We start from the raw sequence: 11,160 nt of genomic DNA, 5'->3' as shown, positions 1-11,160 counted from the left end.
TCCAGAATATGTTGAACCTTCGTTTTCTTTTGTTTCATTTAATATCGTTTTTTAAAATTTCTGTCCTCTGTATCATTCCTGTCAAAGTTCTTAGTGTTTTATTAGACCTCCAAAATGTCATAAATGCACAACATGAGACCATTTGTTGGCAGCAATTTTTTAAAAAAATCAATGAATTGTATAATAAATGACAAAGACTCTGAGATCAATGATAAAGACGAGATGTGTATTGTTAATAGACAAGTATCTATTGTTTTGATATTCTACATTCAAGACAATAAACTCAGATTAAATAGTTAGGCTTCACTGCTCACAACACCACTGTCAAACCTAACCAACGGCCCCATGTTATGTTTTCTACAAGTAACTCATACAAAGGAGTCAAAGGAGATGCTAGACCAGCTTTAATAGCATAAACTGTGAGTTATACTAACAAAAAATAGATATTTGTAATTTAAGCAATCAGACATCATATATCTTTTTTTGGAAATGTAAAAATATAGCTTTGCCACTCACAATAAACTTTACAATACTTACAATTGAACAACAGTAAGGAAAAGTAAGTAATTGAAGAGAAGGTGACATTCACAAAATTTACTCAGACATGCAATTGTTTCTAAAACTTAAACATTGATTAAAAACAGCATAACTGTCTAGAAAATTCAATTCTTCCAACTCCAACCCATGGAGTCTGCAAAAATAATTTTACTTTTTCCTGCATTAGTTTCAGCCAGATATATTAACAAACAGGATGTTTTTCCAACTTTTCATTTTTGAGTGTTTTTAATACAATACTACAGAGCGGATATATTCAGCCCTGCTGAATTTCCGATAACACTTACAATAGGAGTTGAAACTGCAATTCACATAATGTGATTAATGTAATACATTAATAAAGTATTAACAGAGTGATATAAGTGTGCTAATAATCAACATCCATGGTAGATTTACTGCATCATTATAACAAAACCATAGCCATAGGATTATTTACAGAAGGTAACTTATTACACCTATAATACTTTATGAATGTATTAACAGTTAGCTTTTTATCTTTGGGGATCAGTGATTGGGGTTCCAGACTCAAAACCGGGAGGATGTGTGTTTATAATCCAGCTGAGATATGGCAGGTACTTCACCCATATTGCTCCAGTAAAATACCCAGCTGTATTTTGCTAGGTAAAAATTTAAATCAATGTGGATAAAAATATCAGTCAAATTAATTAATTTTCCAACCCCTAAACTAAAGTGTGACTTTTTTTCTAGTGCAAGCTATAATTAAAGTGCAAAACATAACCGGACACATTTGTCAATTAATTTGACTTAGATGGAGGCTAAAAGAAGATAGCAGGTAATATTGATTGAGGTGTAACACAACTCCAAGAAATATGAAACAGCAAATGAACAAATGCCTGTTTCCTTCAAATATGACCCAACATATAACATATAATATAATAATGTATGCATTACTGTGAAGTTTGTTTTATCCACACAGTTAAAACGTGCTTAAAAACATCTGAACAGTGCTCACTGGGCTCATGTGCTTTACTGTGTTACTTTTTACATCTGGCATCCTCTTTGGGTAGGATTTCTGCAATTGCAAAATTCTTACATTACAGAGCAGCCTGGTATGTAAAATCATTGAGACCATCTGCAGTAGGTGCCTGTGGTAAGCCAAACAAATGGCAAGAACTCCAGGATCTGCTTCACTGTGAAGTGCATGGCACTAAAACAGGATAGAACTTTATTCAGTAAACTCAAAAATAAGATTTCTTGTTTCAAAGCCTTCACAATGAACTGTTTAACAAAACGATTTCCAATTACAGCTTAAAGAGTATTTCAGCCACTATGACTGAACTACAAGCACTCTTAGCAACAGGACAGAAAATAGACATGAAAACACATTAATAGCTCTAAACTCAAAAGTGCATCAACATAAACAGCTAACAAAAATTTGAACACATGAAAACAATAAATATTTCTTGCATTGCAGATTTTGTCAAAATTATATACTGTACTAGGAGAAGTCATTACACATCACAATAATGGTATAATCGCTATACATATACAATCTACTATTATTGAAATGTTACAAACTATAACAAAGGAGGCATGACTTTCAAAAGTACAGGTTGCTTTTATCAAATTCTCAAACAAACGTACTTGGCAATCATGTTAAATAGGTTTCTGAAGCTCTTCACAATACAGGTAGGAAGTTCAAGTTGCAGTCTAGTTAAAATTCTACTACATTCTTTCAAAAAAGCTTCTTTAGGCAGTAATTTTTTAAAAAATGTATTTTTTCACAGGTTAAATGAATAATGTCATGTTTATACTGCCTAATTTAGTGTAAATGGACATTGTCCAAAACTAAAATAATCTGTTTAGCTATGACCCATCTTTAAAGTACTCTGTATTAATGTTTATCTTGATATTCTATGCTACATTCAAGATAGCTGTGGATAAGATTAAATGCAGACAGATTTTCATATGCTCGGTTACAAATTTAACACTTTTTAACATAAACAATGGGCTAGTTAAAATGCATTGGTCTTTTAAGTGAAGAGTTTAAATGAAGAGATGCATTTAATTTGCCAAACAACATGCATCCCAACATGCAAGGCTATACATAATCATGTTTAGTACATGGACTGCAGTACATGTGTACTTACAGACTCAATATATATATAGACTGATATATAAAAGAAAAAATCTGAAATTAGCATTAATCAGACACACATCAAAGTAGTCTTTAGAAACTTATTTTAGACCCACCTTTCTATCTTAACATTCAATATAATTATATGATAAAAATCTTTTTTTTTATTTCATTATAAATGATCTCTTGGTGATGCAAGGGACTTAAGTGCTCAATTCAATATTCAAATAAATATTATTGTTGTAATTGCCATTTTATATTCAGTAGTATTCAGCCAATACAAGCCAGAACTCAACTCGGGGTACACGGATGGCTTATTAAGGCCATCTGTTTAGTGCCTACACTGCATATGAAGAGCTCTGCAGTTTGCAAAGTCACGGGTCAGGTAACAAGTTTCTTAGAGTGTCCTTTACAACTATCCACTAAAAGGAGGTATGTCCCTAGGGAGACATGGGACATGGGGTCTAAGAAGTGACAGGCTGGTGCAGGAAGACCATCTCAGTATGTAAGAAGTAGAATTAGCCACAACAGGAAACAGCTGATTCTCTCTTATACTCCGGAACAGAAAGAAGCAAAACACTCTGAATGAGTTTCACTTTTCTGCAGATCCAAAGCACCACCATTTCAGCCTACGCTTTTTGTTACGAAACATAACTAGTATCTTTGATCGCATAATGGAATTATAACTATACTTAGGGGGAAAGGGCTGCGGTTTTTATAATTGAGGAAAGATTTGTTTTAGTATCTGCCAGTAACAGCTTGAATCTCTGGAATGCATTGCTTGGTACAGAGTAACAACTCTATATATGTTACAGAGCAGATTATCTTGTAAAGGATCTTTTGTTGTTCAGAATCCAGCATTGTCTCCCTATTGTCTGCCACGTGGCTTTTAGTTTGCACTAAGGCTCGTCTATCTTTTCAGGAACGAGAGTAGCTTTGGACTGTAAAAAGCCTGGGTTCAGGGACTTGCAGTCTTTGCTAATAATTTGTAAACAGTAGTATACTGTATGTGTTGATTTGTTAGCTTGCAATAATGTGTAGTAAATAAATATTTGGCTTTTAAGTTTTTGCCTCCTTGTTGCTCCAGCATTTCACTGCAAAAGGGAAAGCACTGTGCCAGAGTAGCAAATAAACCATGCAAACTGCTTGGTAGGCTTACATTCCTGATAATAGAGAGCACGTAGTTATTTTGAATTTAAATTCATTCACTGTTACCTTTATATAACACTCCCTATTTATAACTATCTATTAACAGCAAAAAATGGAACAAAAAGTATTCAGATCAATAATCACTATACAACATATGTCTTAAATTAAGATCATGTTACAAATATATCCTCATTGTAAGGGGACATTCAAGACGTTTTTGTTCTCATTTTCTCTAAGAAATTACATTCTATATCATGTATGTTTTATCAAAATGGCACTGATGAACTCTTACAAGATTTGTGATCTTATAAAAACAAGAAAAGGAAATAATGATCTTATAATTTATATCTATATAAAGACGGAAACAAATTAATCTTCCTTAATTTTTAAGTAACATTTACCATGAGCAACAGTTGCAATATCTAGCTTCATGGAACCTCATTCCTCTAAAGTGCTAAATAACAGACAGGTTTCGATACAACAGGTGAATTGCAAGAAGGTGAATTAATATTGTAATTACATTTAAATGTAGTGAACTGTCTCCTGTTTGCTAGCCTTTGCTGTTTCAAAAGCACCAAACAGGAAACCATATGTAACACTTTATGCCGCAAAACTAGGTAGAATACTGGTAGGGCTGGGAGACAGTATCTTCGTCATGTCATGTCCTTCCATGCCACCTAATACTTGCCCATATCCTGTTATAACATCAGTGAAATAAGATGCATCACACATGTGCTGCTTTCTCAAACTGACCTAATTAGAGTAGGCATTAAACCCAGCAGTTTACGTTTGTTTTTTCATTTTGAGTCACAGGCAGTGTAAAACTGGTGTGTGAAATAGATTCAAAAGGCTCATTTTGTATTTAAAAAAAGGGGGGAGTTTCCGAGACGCTCCACTAGTAAAGAGCTCTACGATGATGTGCTTGAGCCTGTGTAATGTCTGTAGCCCATTGTGACTGGGTTTCTGCAAGCAGTACTGCACACAAATGTCTGAGTGCTGCCAAGGGTAGGTTAGGGGCTTTCTCAGCTCTCACTGACACAAGGATGTAGCATGCAGGTGCTGTCAGTGAAGGGTGCACCTCTCCACCTGTTGGCATTGAATCTCTGTTGCCCATGTGTTAAAAGACAAATGGCGTGTTGGTATGCAGATTGGAGGGGCCAACCTAGACTTCCTCATTCTCCCCTCTGTGGCTAAGATGTCAAAAGTACACAATGGGCTGTTCTAAATCATGGGACAATGACTAAATTGATTTGCAATTTAATGATAAATTTGAGAATCGCCCTCTTTCATCAAAAATAAAATGTATTAATCAGAAACATTGTTTCAAGGTATCCTTATCCTTATTCCAGAGTTTCTTTAGTGAAAGCTGCAAGTTCTTAAACTTTCTTCCTGCCAATGCCACATGCACAAATACTACAAAGATGTACACCATCTTAAATGTGTGTGCTTATAAAATGTTTGTCTTAATAGCTGTATAACCATATTGTACTTTTATGGGCCAGCATGTATGAATCTGTGTGAGAGGCAGGGGAAAGGGATTCACCTATATGAGTAAGCGAATATTACAGACACTTAGTCACATTTTCAAATCACTGTTTAGGGCCTCCCAAGAGGCAGAAATGATAAAGTTGTGTGCCTGAGCACAGATTGAGCACTATGATCATGTGTTCATTTCAAGAACATGCCACTAGCCAACTCTGACCAGGATTCCCCAAGCGGCACTACACAGCTTTCTAAATGCCACTTAGTGTAGGGTACGATAAGTAGGACAGGGCTCTCCTAGCAACACAGCAACCCCTGCAGCCTTGCAGGCACTTGGTGGTAGCCTCGGGCTTTGGGTAAGAAACACACCTCTCCTGTAATTGGCGCTGAAGATCTGGTTTCAACACAGAGGTGCTGCCTGTGACGTGTAGAAAGATGATCGGTTTGAAGGTGGATGGGTCAGAGGTGTCTTCCTACATTTTCTCACTTTCAACTGTTTCGTCGCAGAGTTTGTTGCTGAGAGCTGAAAAACACACAACCAGCTGTTCTAAATTGGGTGAATGTAGCAAAAATGATCAGCGATTCTATTTTTTTTAAAAATAATGCTTAAACAACTACAAGGGCAAATTTTGCAGGGAAGAACTGCGCATCCTGATGCAACCTACTGGTCAGCTTCGATGAAGATACAAGCCAAGTTTCCAAAAGGAACAAAGTTCCTCTTCAATGGTGACTTGTATACATTAGTAAGCCTAGTATCACGGAATGATTAAAGCCTGTTTAAATATTCAGAGCACTTAACAATACCTTTCATTAAAGTAAGACATACTAAACAGAGGACATTGGTTTCCAGCCACACATTTTAGCATTATTTGCTTATTTTAATATCAAATACAACCCTACTAACAGGTTTAGGTGCTTGTCCGCTCCATGCTGTATTATGGCAAATTTGTAGTAAGTAAATACGCACACGAGCTCACCATCGCAGGGCTGTCCGAATATGACTATATAGGTTCTTCACTCTGGAAAAAAAAATAATCAAAAGCAGAGTAGTTTCAAAATGCAATTAGTTTAGATCTAAATGCTTTTTTCTAAATGGTGTTTAGCAGTCTATGCACAATTGGCATTTTATATCTTATATCCCACACCATTCTTTGCCTTCTCTGTATCTTTCCTCACCTTAACCCAATGTATGAGGATACGTTGGATAAAGGTAGAAGGTAATTAATACACAATATTAGAGGTCAGAGTCCAGTGCTCTTTGTAGTTTCCCTGTAAAATAAAGTAAAATACATTTTCCTGTCCGGGTCGTCATATAATGCTTAACGAAATGACTGCTTACAATAGTCTGCATAGACACTTACATTGTCCACAGCTGGCTGTGTTATTCTTGCCATTCTTGATGGTCTTGCTGCTGCTTTGTGAGGTCTTATGCTCATCCCCTGTCAGCAAAGCCTTGATTTCAGAAGGAATCTTTCCTTGATCCATTGCTGAGCACCACTGCTTGTACTGAAACAAACATGGAAAGCTGACTGAAAAAATGACCCCCTGACCCACATACAGACACACATGGTCATCACAGCACACTATTGTATGGTTGTAACCATCACGCTGCGAGATTAACATACAACAGGAGTTCAACCTCATAAAACACCTGTAAAGCAACATGGCACTTCCCCAATGTTTTTTTTTTTGCCAACCCAATGATCCAGAATGAAAGTGACATATAAATAAAGATAAACTTAATGAGTCCTTAAAACCCAAGAGTTTGCTTTTGTAGTTACTGCAAAGAACACAAAACAGCCAACAAGTGAGATATACACAAGTATCTGATCCCTTTGATCCTTAAGTGCTACAATACTGAATAGAACATGACTCAGAAAAGCTTTACTTGTTTATTTTGCGTGTATTTCTAAACTTTGTTCTTATAAAAATACAGCATAAAGAAAGCAGCCACTGTCAAATCCTGACCCTCTTATATTGTTTGATAGCCTGGAAACCCTAGTAGATCTTAAGCCATGCCTTGCTCTGGTTTATAGCATTATATAAAATAATCTAGATACAATGTGGACACCTGGCTATTGTCAAAATTTCCAGCTTCAAATCAAGGGGAAGTTTGCCGAGATGTAAGGGTCCCAGATTCAGTGATCAAAGCAATTGTTAAGTTACCTTATTGAAGTTCTGGGTAAATTATTAAGGGTCAATCAACAGTCAAGGAACACAGGGAGCAAGAAGGGGAACGAGAGAAGAAAAATCGGAGACCACTCGAGAATAGAAAAAGACGAGAGGAAGAAAGAGAAGAGGGTAGGAGAGAGCTCTTGGTTCCAGTTCACCTGGAAAGATCAGATTGGAGTTGAGTACTTGTACCTTGGTAAGAGAGCTTGCTATTCTGTGGTTTTAAGGGAACTTTGATTTGCTGTGTAAAGAACCCCTCGGTTAACAACGGTTTCTCCTAGTTAGTGAGTGCATTTTTAGAACAGAAATATAGATCTCAAAGCTCATTCTTAGTTACAAAACACTGGCTACCTTCTCCATATTTGAAGTAGACATCTAATAATAGACACACTGTATCAACCACTCTGGTTCAAGCACACTGATTGATCTGCTGTTTGGAAAATTTCCATAACAACTGTAGGAGGCAGAGCCTCGTTTTACTTAATTTTTTAAAACTTAGCTGGCCAATCTAACATACTTTCCCATTCTTTCCTTCCACTGTTTCCACGGGTTCTGGCCCTGTGGCCTACAATTGGTAATGAGAATCTATGTCTAGTTGACCTCTGACACTACACCCAGGATACCAGACCCAGGAAGAGTTTGCAAGATCTTCAGTAACATACTCAGATTTTAGACCACATAAATCACTCTATGATTTGTGGCCTCCATATGAAACAAAATCTATATAATAACTAAACTACAATATGAACTTTGCCTTTTATGCATCAGTAGATAACCCTAGAGAGGACTCCGCCGTCTCTGGAGAAGAGGCAACTTCTGGGACAGGGAATTATTTTCTGTCTTGGAGAGTTTTAGGTTTGCTCTCTTCCATGCACAATGGTCTACTACAGCAGTATATAAAACATTTATTATACAACAGTCTGTGAAGCACTCTTTATATTTACTACAACAAATAAAGACTGACTAACATGACCTTTGCTTCCACTATTGATTATTGAGATGTATTTATTTATTTTTATTAAAATATGTGGGTAAATGGCTATTCTGATTCATAAAAACACTCTACGAATGTCACTGATCTAATTTTGTTATCACTACGCTGCCTGATCTTGAAGATTCTCCATGATATCAGTGTTTCTGAAGAAGCTGCAAATACATTAGTCTAAGTTCACAGTCAACCCCTTCTAAGGCCATCCATTTGATCTATTCCCTGTTGTATGGTTTTGCACATCACTGAAATAACTCCAGATTAAAGTGGCTTCATGTGTGATCACAAAACACAGCCTGGTAGCCTAAGCTTGTTTTTACACAATCCCACTGTTTCAGATGGCCTACCATCTCCAGCTCCTCCCGCAATGCACAGATGGCTCTCTCCTTGCTGGAGACCAGCTCTTCCAAGTACTGGTATCTGAGCTTCTTCCTGGCCCGGCACTCTCTTGCACTCTGCCGGCTCCTCTCCAGCTTAGCCTTCAGGTCGATCTTAGCTGGCTTGCGGCCACGCTTGCCTGGTTTCTTCACTTTGCCTCCCACCATCTGCAAGAATACAAGGACATCGGTTACCAAGGCCTCACTTCATAGCAGTCTTATACATTCAGCATAAGTTCTTATCCTGTGCCTATTGTGCACAGGATTCCCAGGCTCCTAGTGGACAAATGTTTGTCTTGTTTGTCTGTCAATCCCAAAAGTCATACGCTTGCCTGTATTTTCTTTTAACCTCTAGAAATGCTGCAGGTGCTTATGCAACATGCCTGTTTTGTTCCACATTCACGTACAATTTTGAAACCGCTCCTTCTTCTTTCACTTTCCCCTTGCCTGAGAATCTCCCGCCACACGAATGGAAAAAGCATTTCAAAGCAATTGAAAAACATTTTTTTTCAAATAACACTAGATATTTGTTTAGTGGAATACAAGCCACAAGGGGTGCTCCTGTGAATATAATGTTCCACTACAGTGACACTTCTTGTAAAATCACAATAAGAATGGGGGAAAAAGGTTATCATTAGACTTTTGCGTAGGAAAAAAGAAAACTGATGAGGATGGAGTTTAGAGGGACACTTTGGCTTTTGAGCTGTGAGTCAAACTTTACGTTGTTCCCATTATTTTTACAATTTTAAGTGTGACAACACAAGTACTGTACACAGTACTGAATAAACTACAGAATGTTTCAATGCAAAAAAATCTAAATAAAAACGTAGAAACATGATTTACATATATCACTACAGGTCTACGGAATTCCTTTTTTATATCTATAAATATCAGTACAGTCATAAAATGCAGACGACAATATTCTCAATATTAGGAAACTGAAATCAACCTAAATATTCGGATGATTAAATTAAGCCATGTTTGGTTGATCATTCTGACTGGCTTTCGAAAGACTAATCACACACATCGTACAGTGCAACGTAAAACAAACTGGCTGATACTGTTAACTGAGGAATAACTCAGCTTCTGAAATGAAGAAAAGTTCCTTACCTTACTGTCATCCATTTTGGACCGTCCAAGCTACTGAATTTCCTTCAACAGAAGATAAACGATCTATTTTAAATTTACAAAGACGTGGCAAAATAAGACGGTAATAAATCAATGACACGGGTCAATGCAAAATAACGAACGTTGCGAAAAATATGAGTATTTTTACGAGAAAACATCAACTCTTCGCATTGTTTACTTCTACTCTCCTGCTTCCTGTTACAATTGCTTCAAAACAGCTGATCCCCCCCCCCCACTTTGGAATGATGGGAGTTGATGTTCTTTCTCCGAATGGACGACGGTCCATGTTAAAGCTCAAACTGATCTACAAAGACTACAACACCCAGATATCCGCACATCGAAAAAACACTACCTTCGTCGGTTTACGTTTTGAAAACGTCACTGTTAAGTTTTATCACTCTAAAGCTGGTCAGAAAGTGCAAATAGCGTGGATGAAAATTTAGGTTTCTTTATTGCAGTATTTATAAAAATATCAAGTAAATAAGAAAAAAAGAAATAAGAATGTAAAAGTATTTCCATATAAGTATCGTAAATATATGTTTTTTTTGTTTACCCCTCAGTACATTAATATTGAGGTTTTATGGTTTACAAAATAATAACAAGAACATATTTGGGATATATTTAAAAAATATGAAAGAATATTTTTCACACATAGATAACAGACGAAAACAATGGAACCCAATGCAATGAAAAATCACATTAAATACAGCTGGGTCACTACATTCATCCTGTACAGTCTGTTTGCACCATGGCATAATGCCTGTAATTCTACAGGAGAGACACAATTAATCAATGGGAAAGTCAATTAGGTCATTCCTGGTTGAAGGAGGTCAAAAATGCTCTCAGGCAGCAACATGGGGTGAACATAATCCATCAGTACCTTAAAGTAATTAGCAGCAATTAGCATTGACCTTGACCTTCTAAGGGAATGAGTGCATTCAAACCATACTATATATGTATATAACCATACAATAAAAACAATGTGCCCCACAACCTTACGGAAACTCCAGAAACCTTCACTGTTGAAACCAAGTGCTCAGAAATACATTGTTCTTTATGCTGGCACAGTGCTTGAAGTAGAAAAAAAGGAAGCGCTGTTACTTAACGCTGGTAAAATATTTGATAGAAATAGGCCTCTTTATTAGTTTACCGCCTGTTAAACTAGCCAAGTTCAAATTCAGATGGATTGAGCTACATGTGCACTCAGCCGT

The 11,160-nt window shown here is 36.7% G+C and overlaps 1 protein-coding gene across 2 annotated transcripts; it reads right to left on the bottom strand.

The window, feature by feature from the left end:
* Window positions 1-205: 205 nt before the first annotated feature.
* Window positions 206-10,192, bottom strand: crebl2 (cAMP responsive element binding protein-like 2). Of its 2 annotated transcripts, none has more exons than XR_001479038.2 (5): window positions 9,932-10,192; window positions 8,792-8,989; window positions 6,646-6,790; window positions 6,252-6,303; window positions 206-5,807 (listed from the first exon to the last, which is right to left on the bottom strand). XR_001479038.2 is itself a non-coding variant. In XM_006633653.3 (5 exons), coding segments are annotated over exons 1-4 (360 nt in total). In that variant the 5' UTR covers window positions 9,947-10,191; the 3' UTR covers window positions 206-5,807; window positions 6,262-6,301. The 2 variants fall into 2 exon arrangements, 1 of the variants encoding a protein (XP_006633716.2); XM_006633653.3 differs by having other exon boundaries at window positions 6,262-6,303; window positions 9,932-10,191.
* Between the last annotated feature and the right edge of the window lie 968 nt (window positions 10,193-11,160).

The sequence above is a fragment of the Lepisosteus oculatus genome, chromosome 7, assembly GCF_040954835.1.
Source record: "Lepisosteus oculatus isolate fLepOcu1 chromosome 7, fLepOcu1.hap2, whole genome shotgun sequence".
NCBI lineage: Eukaryota > Metazoa > Chordata > Actinopteri > Semionotiformes > Lepisosteidae > Lepisosteus > Lepisosteus oculatus.
This window is presented reverse-complemented; position numbering and strand designations above follow the sequence as displayed.